Source organism: Trichechus manatus, unplaced genomic scaffold (genome assembly GCF_000243295.1).
Source record: "Trichechus manatus latirostris isolate Lorelei unplaced genomic scaffold, TriManLat1.0 scaffold00052, whole genome shotgun sequence".
NCBI lineage: Eukaryota > Metazoa > Chordata > Mammalia > Sirenia > Trichechidae > Trichechus > Trichechus manatus.
The window spans coordinates 7,895,919-7,910,995 of NW_004443988.1; the positions used below are offsets into that span (position 1 = coordinate 7,895,919).

A 15,077-nucleotide genomic window follows, 5' to 3' on the forward strand; every position below is an offset into this window, starting at 1 on the left:
CTTTCTCTCCATGGTCTTGTAACTCCCACTCAAGTGATTGGGTAAGACTGTGCAAATAAGGCAATTGTGGCCCACCAAGGGGATTGGTTGGTTTTGCCATTCCACTAGGCTTAAAATGAGCCATCCCAGAGGAGGGGAGGAGATCTTACCACCACCACCGGAGAGGTGCCCAGAGTGGAGCACATTCTTTGGATCCGGGATCCCTGCGCTGGGAGGCTCCTGGAACCAGGAGACCGAGAGACAGAGTGCACTGTTAACACTGAAGATGGTGAGAAGTGGTGGCAGAGAAATGGTGGCATCAGAACCACGAGACTGGCAGGAGGAGATGGCCTGGCCTACGGAGTGAGGAAGCTGAGTGCCTGTGGGCAGGAGGCTTGCTGGCAGAGTAGGGTGCCTCTGGGCACTTGGTGGAGTTGGGTGTACTGACCCAGGGAGCTAGAGCTGAGCACCTTCCGGCTGAGGCTTACTGGTGGAGTAGAATACTTCTGGGCACTTATTGGCAAGCTAAGGGAGCTTTGTAACACTTGCCCGAGCCAGGTAGAGGCCAGGCTAAGGGGCCAGGGAGAATCCTGCTGGTGGGTATGGCTGAGAAGAGGCTGTCCTGATGAAAAAACTGTATCCTGAGCGTTCCTAAACCTGAATTGTAACCTGTTACTTCCTTAATAAACCCCGTAATCGTGAGTATTGTCTTTGAGTTCATGGTGGCCATTGCAATGAATTACTGAACCCAGCAAAGAGGTAGTGCCGTGGGAGTGATGGTTGATGTCAGGATTGGTAAAGATGGTGGAGAGAGGAGGCATGTCTGACCTCTGCCTCATAGGAATCAGCCTTGGGCTGTTGATCTTGATTCTCCTTCCCTCTTGTGAAGTTAGAGGAGGTCAGACACTGCCCCCACGCCATTTTTACGGAAGTATTTGTGTATTACATACATATAGGGTCACTGTGAGTCGGAATTAACTCTACAGCAGTGGATTTGGATTTTTTTTTTTTTTGGACAAACGTGTATTACTGTTTTCTGAATCATTTAAGAGAACGTTAACATGACGCATCTTTACCGTTGAATACTTCAGGGTGTGTTTCCTAAAAACAAGGACATTATTTTATGTAACCTCAGTGCAGTTATCAGATATCAGGAAATTAACATTGACACATACTGTTGTCTAATGTATTGATCTTATTTAGATGTAGCTAGTTGCCTTTTGTAACAGGAGAAAATCCTGGCTCTGCATTACATTCGGTTGTCTTTACCCGTTGACGCTGAGTAGATGCCGACTCATAGCGACCCTATAGGACAGAGTAGAATATCTGTAAAGTTTTTTCATCGTGAATTTGTTATTTCCCCTTTGTAATATTTTGTGGGGTGATGCTTTGAGATTGTATACATATCTTTTAAATTCTGAAATTTTCACTGATTAGTTTTTTTGTTTTTTTGGTGGTTGTTTTTTTATTTTTAGTATTTGTTAATTATAGTAGGGATATTACCATTTTTCTGTGATATTTGTTGCAAATATTTCTTCCCTGCTTGTCTTTGTCCTTTGATTTTGTTTATGGTGTTATTTTGCCATACAGAAGTTTTTATTTTGTTTTGTTTTGATGTAGTCAAATGTATTTATTTTCTCTTATTGCATCTGGGCTTTGAGTTATGGTTAGAAGGCCTTTACCCGCCCCTGTTTTAAAGAATACACTCATGTTTTATTGTAGTACTTGTATGGTTTCCTTTTCTACATTTGGATCCCTGATCCATTTAGGGTTTATTCCTGGGTATGGTGTGAGATATAGACCTATTTTACCTTTTTCGTAAGTAGTTGTACCTGCACTACTTATTAAAAAGCCCACCTTTGCCCCAGTAATTTGAAATGCTACCTTTATCATATGCTAAAATTCTCTGTGTACTTGGGTATATTTCTGGACTTTCTGTTTTATTCCACTGAAATAAAATTTATGTGCCTGTACCACACTGTTTTAATTATGTAGAGGCTTTAATATCTGGCAGGGCTAGTTCTCATATTTTTCATTTTGGTGTTCCCCTGGCTATTCTTACATATTTATTTTTCCATGCGAACTTTAGTATCAATTTATCTAGCTACTTAAAAAAAAGTTTTGTTAACTTTTATTGGGATTGTATTATATTCATTAATTAACTTAGGGAGAACTGACATCTCTATGATGTTGAGTCTTCCCATCCAAGAACAAGCAGTGTCTTTATATTTGTTCAGGTTTACTTTTATGTCTTTCAGGAGTGTTTTTAAGTTTTACTCATTTGCACATTTTTTGTTAAATTTATTCCAAGGATCTTTGTTAATGTTGAAAATAGGATTTTCTGAGTCATTATATCCTCTAACTGGTTATGTTTGTGTATATGAAGCCTTTTGATTTTGGTATGGTAAATCTTTTTATCCTGCTAATTTATTGAATTTTTTTATTGCTTGAATTTTTATTGGTTTTATCATTGATTTTCCAGGGTTTTCTAGGTTGGTGCTCATATTTAAATACAACCCCATCTACCCATCTCCACATGCATATTGATGGCCTGCCCTCAGATGAGTGGTGCATGTCTCTTGCAGCTCAGTGGAGTCCTGCAACCAAATTGGATGTTACTTTGGTTTTTGCTTCTCATCAGCAACACTAGCATTTTTTTTCTCAGACATATTTCTTAAAGGAGTGAAGTTTATATTTATGAACGTTTTTGTTATATGTCTAGTAGAGAACCACAAAAGACTTGGAGAAGGAGATGTTGGGAACTGTCTGGGTTTACCAGTTAAGTAAACTCACCCATGCCATCCTTGTTACACACCTCAGCAACATACATTTCTATGTGCCATGGTCCTTCGGAATCACTCATGAATATGTGAAATGGCAGATGTTAAATCTGTCACAGAAAGTCCACTGCACTCAGATAATCTGCTGACCTGCCCCTCTACTAAAGGTTGGGGGAATTGCAGTGAATTTTTTGAGGAAAAATTATTTGACCGGCCCAATTCATAGTTGGGCACACAGTGAAACACCGACTGTCAGCATACCTGTTTTCATCCTTTTTCAGAGCCACAGGGAGCCCCTTGAGATTTGTGCCCCTTGAGGTTGTGGCCTTGGGCCACCCTTACTCCCCCTTGAGTTCTCTCGAACTTCTTAGGCTCCTGAATAGAGAGTGGTCATGTTACTCCCAAGGAGTCCCTAAGTGGCAAAAACAGTTAAATGCTCAACTACTAATAGAAAGGTTGGCAGTTCAAACTCACGCAGAGGCACCTTGGAAGAAAGGCCTGGTGATCTGCTTCTGAAAGGTCACAGTCTTGAAAATCCTATGAAGAGCACTTCTGTTCTGCACACATGGGGTTTTCATGAGTTGGAATGGACTTGACAGCAAATGGTTTGTTTTTTTGGTTTATGTTCCTCCTACGGCTTTAGAATACTTGGCATAGTTTTAGGTTCTCATAGAGTTTAGGTTCTCGACCCCCTCAGGCTAAATCCTCTGCCCAGGAATTACTGGATTAGACTTTCATCTGATTATTGGAGCTCGGCCCTTACTCATTTTCCCTGAGTAGGGAATTTTACCTCTACTAGTTTATTCTGTTTTCCATTTTTCCCCCTCCTTCCTTTTGTTGAATACCCTGGCTCCTCCACTCTAGATCATTTCACCCTGTTTTTTCTTCAGACCCTCTCTGACCATAAGTTTCCATCTGGAAGCTTCTTAGCACTCACACTTTTACTCTTAGCCAGCACACTGGGTCTACTCAGATGTCTCTAGTCCTGATAGGAAAACTCATAGCCTCTTCTAGCTGTGAGCTAGTAAAAAAGAATGACACTGCCACTAAGACAAGCTACTTGAGGATTATTTTCCTCATTTTAAAAGTGGGGCTCCTTGGGTTACTGGATCTTGAAAACACTTTGTGAGCTATAAAGTACTATAGAAATGTTAAGTGGTATTAACAATACACTTCAAAGAGTTAAGATCCTGCATTTATATTTATCACAGCCACTTTCATCCTGCCGATCTATAATTGTAGTTACTTACTGATATAAAATCACCTTTTTGAGGAGTCACATATTCATGACATGCCACTGACAGGTGTGTTTTCTCTAGACAGCTTATCTCCTGTGCTGGACCCTTCTGACTTGATCCTGACCCGAGGAACCTTGGATGAAGAGGATGAGGAAGTAGACAGTGATACTGATGATATTGACCACAGAGGTGAGAGGAGGCTGAGGTGACTCATGAAAACAGAATCAGCTGCTTATCTCGAATTGTTTGCTCAGGAGCTTCTTCCTGGGAGGAAACCTTAAACTTAGTCAGTAAAAGCGAGAGAGGAGATGGTAAAGGATACAGCACCAGCAAGGAGTTTTATATACTGAGTGTTCCCAGCCTTCCTAGTGAGTGATTAATATTGAGCTGATTACAGGCCTTTTACTGGTCTTGTGTCTTCTCATTTTTAGGACCTAACTCAGTTTGAGAAATCCAGGAGTTTTGTTTGTGGTGGTTATTGTTTTAAGAATACATAAGGAGGTCTAAAATAGTCAGGACTGTAACTAACACTGAGGATAGATTGGCTCTGGATACCCAGAAGTGCTCTCCTTGGCTTAGTTTTATGGGCTGTGAGCAGAATCTATTTCTTGAAACAACCCAGGATTTAGGTCCTAATTAGGACCAGGGGCAAACCTCTCCTTACTGCTGTGTGCTGAGTGCTAACATGTAAATTTGCCTCATTTAATCAGATTTATTGAGGTATAATTTACAAACAGTAAAATTCACCCCTTTAAAGTATATAATTCAATGAGTTTCAAAAAATATAGTCATATAACCACCACCCCAGTCAAGGTATAGAACATTTCTGTCATCCTGAAATTTCCCTCATGCCCTTTTTTATTCATTTTTTTGGTTACTGTTTCTTTTCTTCTGTTTTATTGTACATTAGGTGAAAGTTTACAGAGAAAATTAGTTTCCCATTTGATAGTTTGTACATAAAACGTTCCATGACATTGGTTGCATACCCCACAATGTGTCAGCACTCTCCCCATTTCCGTCCTAGGTTCCCCATTTCCTTTCATCCTGATTTTCTACCCTTTCCTGCCTTCTCATCTTTGCTTTTGGGCAGTGTTGCCCTTTTGGTCTCGTATAATTGATTGTTCTAAGGAGAATGTTCCTCTCGGGTATTATTGTTTATTTTATGGGCCTGTCTGTGGTTTGGCTGAAAGGTGGTCTCTGGGAATGGCTTCAGTTCCAGGTCAGAAGGGTGTCTTAGGACCATAGTCTCGGGGGTTCCTCCAGTCTCTGTCAGACCAGTAAGTCTGGTCTTTTTTGTGAATTTGATTTTTTGTTCTACAGTTTTTCTCCCCCTCTGTCCAGGACCTTCTGTTTTGATCCCAGTCAGATCGGTCAGTAGTGCTAGCCAGGTACCATCTAGTTCTTCTGGTTTTGGGGTCATGTAGGCTGCGGTTTGTGGTCCATTAGTCCTTTGGACTAATTGCTCCCTTAAGTCTTTGGTTTCCTTCACTCACCTTTGCTCCAGACGGTAAGACACCAATAATTATATCTTAGATGGCTGCTCACAAGCTTTTAAGACCCTAGACGCTACTCACAAAAGATGCAGAACTTTGTCTGTATGAACTGTGTTGTGCCAATTGACGTAGGTGTCCCCCGAGTCTATGATCCTTTGCCATCAAGACTAGGAACTTCGTCCCTCGAGATGTTTGGTTATGTCTAAGAAGTTGCCCTAACTGTGGCCTCTGTGTGCTCTAGTGTCTCTATTAATATATAAGCAGCACCTACATGTATATGTATATAGAAATATCCACTACCAAACCTATATCTGTGGGTGGGTGTGCTCCCTTACACCCTCCCACACCTCTTGGCATACCTATCTACCCATTCATAAATTATTGTATGTTAATACTATTGTTGCAGGATTGTCTGTGCTATAGTAATTACCGTTGTTACCCTTTGTTCTTTTCGTTCCTCTCATGTCCTCCCATGCCTTGGTCATATTTTGCTGACTTCCCCCATATTCTGTATTGCCTTTCATTAACACATGTCTTCTGAGTCAGAATCAACTCGATGGCAACAGGTTTAGGGTTTTTTTTTTCCTCCCCGCTCTCTATTTGGTAATTTTCCCTCCTTCCCCCTCCCATCACTGGTAACCATTAAATAATGTTTTATTTATTTATTTTCTGTGTGTAAAGCTTTTATTGTTTCTTTATAATAGTGGTCTCATACAATATTTGTCCTTTTGTGATTGACTTATTTCACTCAGCATAATGTCCTCCAAATTCAGCCACTTTGTGAGGTGTTTTGCAGATTAGTCATTATTCTTTATCGTTGCATGGTATTCCATTGTGTGTATGTACCACAGTTTGTTAATCCATTCATCTGTTGATGGGCACTTAGGTTGTTTCTGTCTTTTTGCTACTGTGAATAATGCTGCAGTGAACATGGGTGTGCATATGTCTATTCATGTCACAGCTCTGATTTCTTTAAGGTATATACTTAGGAGTAGGATTGCTGGATCATATGGTATTTCTATTTCTAGCTTCTTAATGAAGCGCCATACCATTTTCCACAGTGGTTGTACCATTGTACATTCCCACCAGCAGTGTATAAAAGTTCCAATCTCCCCAGCATTTATTATGTTCTGTTTTTTTGATGAGTGCCAGTAATGTCAGGGTGAAATGGTATCTCGTTTGTAGTTTTGATTTGCATCTCTCTAATGGCTCATGATGGCGAGCATTTCTTCATGTGTTTGTTAGCTGTCTGAATGTCTTCTTTGGTGAAGTGTCTGTTCATATCCTTTGCCCATTTTTTAATGGATTGTTTGTCTTTTTGTTGTTGAGACGTTGAAGTTTTCTATAAATTTTTGAGATTAGACCCTTGTTGGATATGTCATAGCCAAATTTTTTTTCCCAGTCTGTAAGTTCTCTTTTTACTTTTTGGAGAAGTCTTTTGATATGCATAAGTGTTTAATTTTTAGGAGGTCCTGTGTATCTAGTTCATCTTCTGCTGTTTGTGCATTTTTAGTTATGTTTGGTATTCTGTTTATGCCATATATTAGGGCCCCTAGTGTTGTCCCTATTTTGCTGTCCATAGATGGATGGATTTACATCTGGGTTCTCAATTCTGGTCCATGGGTCTATGTGTCTGTTGTTGTACCAGTACCAGGCTGCTACTGTGGCTGTATAGTAGGTTCTAAGATCAGGTAGTATGAGGCCTCCAACTTTGTTCTTCTTCTTCAGTAATGCTTTACTTATCCAAGGCCTCTTTCCTTTCCATATAAAGTTGGTGATTAGTTTTTCCATCTCGTAAAGAATGCTTTTGGAATTCGGAGTGGGATTGCGTTATATCTGTAGATGGCTCTGGGTAGGATTGACATTTTCACAATGTTGAGTCTTCCTATCCATGAGCATGATATGTTTTTCCATTTATGTAGGTCTCTTTTGGTTTCTTGAAGTAGTGTTTTGTAGTTTTCTTTGTATAGGTCTTTTACATCCCAGGTTAGATTTATTCCTGAGTACTTTATCTTTTTGTGGTTGTTTTCCTGATTTCCTTTTAGAAGTTCTCTGTTGCTGTAGAGGAATCCAACTGATTTTTGTATGTTGATCTTGTATCCTGCTGCTTTGCTAAATCCTTCTATTAGTTTCTCTGGCTTTCTTGTGGAATCTTTGGGTTTTCTCCATATAGGACCATGTCATCCGTGAATAGGAATGATTTTACTTCTTCTTTACCAATTTGGATGCCCTTTCTTTTTCTTGACTTACTGCTCTAGTTAGGACTTTCAGCACAATATTGAATAAGAGTAATAATAAAGGGCATCCTTGTCTTGTTCCCTTTCTCAAGGGGAATGCTTTCAGTCTCTGTTATTTCAGATGAGAATAATGTTGGCTGTTGGCTTTGTATAAATGCCCTTTATTATATTGAGGAATTTCTCTTCCATTCCTATTTTGCTGAGAGCTGTTATCAGGAATGGGTGTTGGACTTTATCAAATGCCTTTTCAGAGTTGATTGAGGTGATCATGTGATTCTTTTGTTTTATTTATGTGGTGGATTATGTTGATTGATTTTTTAATGTTGAACCATCCATGCTTACCTGGCATGAGTCCCTCTTGGTTGTGATGTATTATTTTTTTGATATGCTGTTGAATTTTATTGGCTAGAATTTTGTTGAGAATTTTGGCATCTGTATTCGTGAGGGATATTGATTTGTAGTTTTCTTTTTTTGTGTTATCTTTGCCTGACTTTGGTATCAGGGTTATGTTGGCTTCATAGAATGAATTTGGAAGTATTCCTTTTCTGTACTCTGAAGTAGTTTGAGTAGTATTTGTGTGAACTCTTAATATTTGGTTAAATTCTCCATTGAAGCTGTCTGGGCCAGGGTTTTTTGTTGTTGGTGTTGGTAGTTTTAGTTTATTTTTTTAACCTCTTCTATCTCTTGTTTTGTTATGGGTCTGTTCAGTTTTTCTACCTCAGTTTGTGTTAGTTTAGGTAGGTAGTGTGTTTCTAGAAATTTGTCCATTTCCTCTAGGTTTTCAAATTGGTTGGAGTACAGCTTTTCAAAGTATTCCGTTATGATCCTTTTTATTTCAGTTGGTTCTGTTATAATGTCATCCATCTTATTTCTTATTCAGGTTATTTGCTTCCTCTCTTGCTTTTCTTTTGTCAGTTTGGCCAATGGTTTGTTAGTTTTGTTGATCCTTTCAAAGAACCAACTTCTGGTCTTGTTGATTCTATTGTTTTTCTATTCTTTATTTCCTTTCTTCTGATGACTGTGGGCTTCTTTCGCTGCTCTCCTTGTATTTGTTTGAGTTGGCAGGGTTAATGTTTTGACTTCGGTAAGATGTGTTTTCATTCTCATTTGATTCTAGGAATGTTTCGATTCCATCTTTGATTTCTTCTATTACCCAGTGGTTTTTAAGCAAGGTGTTATTCAGTTTCCATGTATTTGATTTATTTTTCTTGTTATTCCTGTTACTGATTTCTTCTTTTATGGCATTGTGATCAGAGAATATGCTTTGTATCATTTCAGTGTTTTGGATTTTGTTAAGGCTTGCTTTGTGACCTAAAATGTGGTCTATTCTATAGAATGTGCCATATGCACTAGAAAATAATATATATGTTGCTCCTGTTTAGTGGAGAGTTCTGTGTATGTCTATGAGGTTGATTGATTGTGGCATTTCGATCTTCTGTATCTTTGTTGAATTCCTTTCTAAATGTTCTGTCCTTCACGACAAGTGATTGTTGAAGTCTCCTACTACTATTGTGGAACTGCTGTTTCTCTTTTTAATGCTGTTTGAGTTTGTTTTATGTATCCTGGAGCTTTGTCATTGGGTGTGTGTATACTTATTACGGTTATGTCCTCTTGGTAGATTGACACTCTAATCATTATACAGTGTCCTTCCTTATCTTTTATGGTGGATTTTTCCTTAAGCCAAAAAACCAAACCCGTTGCCATCGAGTCGATTCCGACTCATAGTGACTCTATAGGACAGAGTAGAACTGCCCCATAGGGCTTCCAAGGAGCAATTGGTGGATTCGAACTGCCTAATGCCTAACCACAGCACTACTAGGGCTCAGGATTTTTCCCTAAAGTCTGTTTTATCAGAGATTAATATTGCCACTCTTGCTATTTTTTGGTTATTGTTTGCTTGATATATTTTTTTCAATCCTTTGAGTTTATGTCCTTAAGCTGTGTCTTGTAGACAGCATATTGATGGTTCATGTTTTCTTACACTCTGCCGCTCTGTCTCTTTACTGTTGCATTTAAACCATTTATATTTAATGTGATTATCAGTAAGTATGAATTTATTGGTGTCATTTTGTTATGCTTTTTTTGTTGTGGTATTGACAGTTTCTTTGTTCTTCTTAATTTTCTGTGCTGAGTTCTTTTTGTTTGTGGATTTTCTTCTCATTTCTTTCATTTTTGTTGGTTTTATGTTTACTGAATCTTCATGTTATTCTTCTTTTTTATTTTGATGAGTAGATTTGTTAAGTTTCTTTGTGGTTACCTTGAAATTTGGCTTTATCTTCCTAAGCTCAAACCAGTCTTTTATTTCTTTTTAAAAAAAATTTTTAAACTGTATTTTAGATGAAGGTTTAGAGAGCAAACTAGTTTCTCATTAAACAATTAATACATATACTGTTTTGTGATATTGGTTGCCAACCCCATGACATGTCAACTCTCTCCCCTTCTTGACCTTGCGTTCCCCAGTACCAGCTTTCCTGTCGTCTGCTGCCTTCTCGTCCTTGCCCCTGGGCTGGTGTGCCCACTTAGTCTCATTTTGTTTTATGGGCCTGTCTAATCTTTGACTGAAGGGTGAACTAGTCTTTTATTTCTTGATATCGCCTTGAATTCCTTTCCATATGAAAGTTCTATAATTACACCATTTATTCCCTCTTTTTTTTTTTTTCTCTGACGTCCACATTTACTGAATGATATCTCTGGTTCCCTGTTTTCAGTCTTTTAGCTTTGTTTTATTTTTGAGAATTCTTTTATCTTAGTTGGTGTCAGTCAGGCTGATGCTGTCCTATGTCCTAATCTCATGTTGTTGTCTGATGTTGTTTGTTTTCTATCTGAAGGACTCCCTTTAATATTTCTTGTAAGGTTGGTCTTGTTTTTACAAATTCCTTTTATTTCTGTTTATCTGGAAGTGTCCTAATTATGCCATCGTATTTGAGAGACAGTTTTGCTGGATATATAATTCTTGGTTGGCAGTTTTTTTCTTCCAAGGTCTTTTGTATCGCATCCCATTGCCTTTTCGTCTGCATGGTTTCTGCCCAGTCATCAGAGCTTACTCTTACTGGTTCCTCTTTGTAGGTGACTTTTTGCTTTTCCTGAACTGCTCTCAGGATTCTTTGTCTTTAGTTTTGGCAAGGTTGATTATGCTGTTTTGGTGACTTTCTTTTAGCATCTGTTCTCTATGGAGTTCGTTGAGGTTCTTGGGTGGTTTTCTTCTCATCCTTCATGATATTTTCTGCCAGCAAATCTTCGACAATTCACTCTGTGTTTTCCATTGCCTCCCTCTGTTCTGGAATTCCCATCACACACAGATTTTTCCTCTTGATAGTGTTCCACATAATTCTTAGGCTTTCTTCATTCTTTTTTTTGATTTTTCCTTAAATTGGTGTCAAGGGATTTATCTTCAGATTCACTTATTCTGTCATTCACTGTTTCTGTCTTGCTTGTATATCCTTCTATTGACTTGTCTATTTCTGAAATTTTATTGTTAATCTTTTGGATTTCTAGTTGCTGTTTTTGTATGGTTTTTAATTGTCTGTTTATTTTGTCATTTTGTTCTTCTGTTGTTTTCCTGAATTCTTCTATTGCTTTGTCAGTGTTTTGCTAAATTTTGTCTATGTTCTCCTGGTTTTCTTGGAGAGTTCTGACCTGTACATTCCAAAACCAAACCAAATCCGTTGCCATTGAGTCAGTTACAACTCATAGTGACATTACAGGACAGAGCAGAACTGCCTCTAAGGGTTTCCAAGGAACACCTGGTGGATTTGAACTGCTGACTTTCTGGTTAGCAGCTGTAGCTCTTAATCACTATGCCACCAGGGTTAGTCTTTTTAATTCTTTATCAGGTAGTTCCATTGCCATTTCTTCCTCTGGGAGGTTTCTGGTTCTTTATTTTGGTCACTTGCTGGTCCTGTTTCTTTGTGTGATTTGATACTGTCTGTTGTCTCCGGGGCATCAAGAAGTTATTTATTTATTGTATGTTTGCTGCATCCTGAATTTTTGTTTTGTTTTGTTTTGATATATACGAGTAGGGTGGATATGTGTGCTACTCTGGTAGCTAATACAGTTGCGTTGAAACTCACACCTCCTCTCTCCGGGTGGGTAGGGCCAGCGACTGGGTCTGTGAGCGTGGGTCTCTGTTCACTGATCTTGTGGGGCTGCTGATGATGTAGCTGGTGTTTCTGGTTCAGTGATGTACCTGTCTGGCCAGTTACGTAGCCATGGGTGCAGGGGGCATTCTCCCTGGTCACTGGATTGAGTGTTGTGTGCACTCTGCCGATTGCGGGGTAGTCAGGGCAAGGGTGCCTGGGTCATCGGTCACCGGGTGGGTGGTGTGGAAACTCTCACTGATGTTCCTGGGTGGTCAGGGCTGTGCAGGGGTGTCTGGAGTGGGCACAAGCCTCTGTCTGCAGTGGGGATGCAATGCGGAGGGCGTGGCAGGGGGGATGTCACCTGTCCACATGTGCCCAGTTGGAGGGCGTGCCTCTGCCTGCTAGAGCATGTCATGGGGGAGGTTTTGCAGCCGGCCCTGGCACAGGTGGCTGTAGGGAATGGGAGGCACTGTTTGTCCTCAGGTTCCTGGGTGCAGGTGGCTGGAGGGAATAGGAGGCAGCACTGGCCCTTGGGCCCCTAGTGCAGGTGGCTCGAGGGAGTAGGAGGTGCTGCAGGTCCGTGGGCCCCCAGTGCGAGTCACTGAGTTAAGTGGGAGGCTCCTCCAGTCTGTGGGTTCCTGGCTTAGGGGGCAAGGCTGTGGTGGCTATCGCTGGACTGTGATCATATGTGGGGAGGGGGTATGGGTGTAGAGTGTGGGGGTGTCCCACAGGCCCATGGGCCTCTAGCACTGGGGGCTGGGGTGGATGCTATGGGTAGGGTGCATGCACTTAACTTTTGCAGAGCGGGAAGCACTCCTGCCTGGCTCTGGATGTAAGTGCAGAGTTGTTCCTGCTTGACTGTACCAGGCGATGGGGGTTTCACCTGGGAATGCTTTCTTTGTTTCATTATGACCACACCGTGCAGGTTCAACTAGCAGGGCACTGGTGATCCATAATTTTCTGTGTCCACTGTTTTTATGCTATCTCTTCTTCTTCTTCGTGCTTGGTGTGATTCTTCAGCCTTGTGTTTGATGCTTAGGGTTCCAAAGTTGTCATCTTTATCTGGTTCACTTGTTTTCTCAGGTCTTTGTTATAAGAGAGATGCTGTGAAGCTTCTGACTACTCCACCATGTTGTACCATCTCTTCATGCCCCTTTTTAGTCAGTCCTCTTTCTGCACACCTTGCCCCTGGCAACCACTGTTCTGATTTCTGTTCCTATAATCTTGCCTTTCCCAGAATGCCATATTGTCTTTCCCAGAATGCCATATAAGTAGAATCACACAGTGTTTAGCCTTTTGCATTCGACTTTTCACTGAACAAAATGCTTTTGAGATCCATCCATGTTGTTGCATGCGTCAGTAGGTGTTTTTTTTTTTTTTTTTTGGTCTGTTTTTGTTGTTGTTGTGTAATATTCCATTATGTGGATGTACCACAATTTGTTTATCCGTTCGCTGGTAGAAGAACATCTGAGTAGTTTCCAGATTTTAGCTATTGTGAATAAAGCTGCTGTAAGCATTCACAATCATGTCTTTTTTGTGGACATGTTTCATTTGGATAAAAATACCTTGGGACTGGAGCTTCATTGTAACTACTCTCTGAGGAAGGTATTCTCCCCACTTACAGATAAAGAAACTATACATTTTGGGCAACATGATAAACAGAGCATGATTCTGAGAGAGATTTCCTTATTAGGAGCATTTTGTTTCTTAGATAGGAAGGTGATGGCAGCTCTAATCCACCTGTCTAATGGGGGAGATTTACAAAGCATTGCCCTTCTTTTTTCCTTACAGTTACAGAGGAAAGCCATGAAGAGCCAGCGTTCCAGAATTTTATGCAAGAATCAATGGCACAGTACTGGAAGAGAAGCAACAAATAGGAGAGAGACTTGAGGAAACTTCAGTTGTTTCTGGAAGTCCCAAATTTTGGAACTCTGTGTGAAGGAACTATCCTTACCTCTCTGGCTGGGGGCTACCGTAAAGGACAATTTTCTTCAGAGTAGTAGAGGTCCTGTACTAGAGAAATCTCATGAATCAGATGAAACCAGGCATAGAAGACCCTTGGACCTGGAAGGTAGTTGCTGATTCCTCTTAACCTTCCCGTTGGAAGGATATACTGACTGCTCTTTGAAGCCAATGTCCCTTTAGGCCTGAAAACTTCAAGTTTTATTATTTAGAACTCAAGTACTTTTGCTGCTGATGGATGAATGAGAGAGAGAGAGAGAGAACTTATTTACTCTGTTGTTGACCCCTTCAAATCTCTTTTAGGCTGGATCTATAGCTTCTGTTTTCCCAGCACCTTGCCGTAGACCTACACTATGGATTCCCCTCCTGTTAGGAGAAAGGGAGAGGGGAAATGTAAGCTTGCCCAGGCTGGCAGTCAGTCAGTGTTGGTATGAAATGTGGCTCAAGCTGAGTAGCTCATCACAGGACTCCAGGTCTGTTGAAGGAAGTGGGCAAAACCCATGATTAATGAGTAAGAATCCTGCCTTTGATGGTGACTTGGATAAGTGTTTTTCAGTTTATCTTTATAAGCTGGTCTGTCATGATTTCAGATTAGAAAATTATATCATCCCAAGTAGATTCACGTTTCTGGTTCAGCAGGGAAGATTAAAGCCACATGCCCAAACCTGTTTCAATAAAGAGGTGATGTTTAGTAAAGTTTCCTGTGTGTATATATACTTATTAACCAGGGACAGAGCCAGGCCCTGTCTATATTGTATTTTGCACTAAACTAAGCAAAGTATGTTGATTTACCCAAATGCCATGGATTTGGGTCATGTATACATTCCATACATAATAACTGTGGTTTAAGGGTCTGCCCTGCCTCCACATTCTTCACAGTATCTTAAAACAGTGTATTTCTCTCAAGAATCTATCCCTGCCTTATCTGTACTCCAGCTCAGTGATTCTCAAAGTGTGTGTCCCTGCATCAGGAACATCAGCATCACCAAGGAACTTATTAGAAATGCAGATTCCCAAGCCCCACTCTAGACCTGTTAAACTCTGGCTGTGGGGCCCAGCAGTCTGTTTTAATAAGCCCTCCAGGTGATCCTGGTGCATGTGAAATCTGAGAACCACTGCTCCAACTCACAGCCCATGGCATACTTCCAGGCCTTGTGAACCTCAGGTACCGCTCCTCACATTGTCTGACTTTTAAAACTCTGGACATCAAAGTATCCTAATCTCCATCGGCTGGTGCCTATTCTCTAATTTAAATATTCTAAAGCAATAAAAGTCTATTCTACCATGAAGTATTTCAATATTTTATACC

The 15,077-nt window shown here is 40.3% G+C and overlaps 1 protein-coding gene across 2 annotated transcripts in view; it reads left to right on the forward strand.

The window, feature by feature from the left end:
* Nucleotides 1–14,464, forward strand: part of GPN1 (GPN-loop GTPase 1) — a 39,695-nt gene extending 25,231 nt beyond the window's left edge. For both annotated transcript variants that reach the window (XM_004377633.2, XM_023732446.1), the window contains exons 13-14: nucleotides 4,079–4,186; nucleotides 13,598–14,464. In XM_004377633.2, coding sequence (XP_004377690.1) covers nucleotides 4,079–4,186; nucleotides 13,598–13,683 — 194 coding nt within the window. In that variant the 3' untranslated portion in view covers nucleotides 13,684–14,464. The remainder of the gene's footprint in view (nucleotides 1–4,078; nucleotides 4,187–13,597) is intronic.
* Nucleotides 14,465–15,077: the final 613 nt, after the last annotated feature.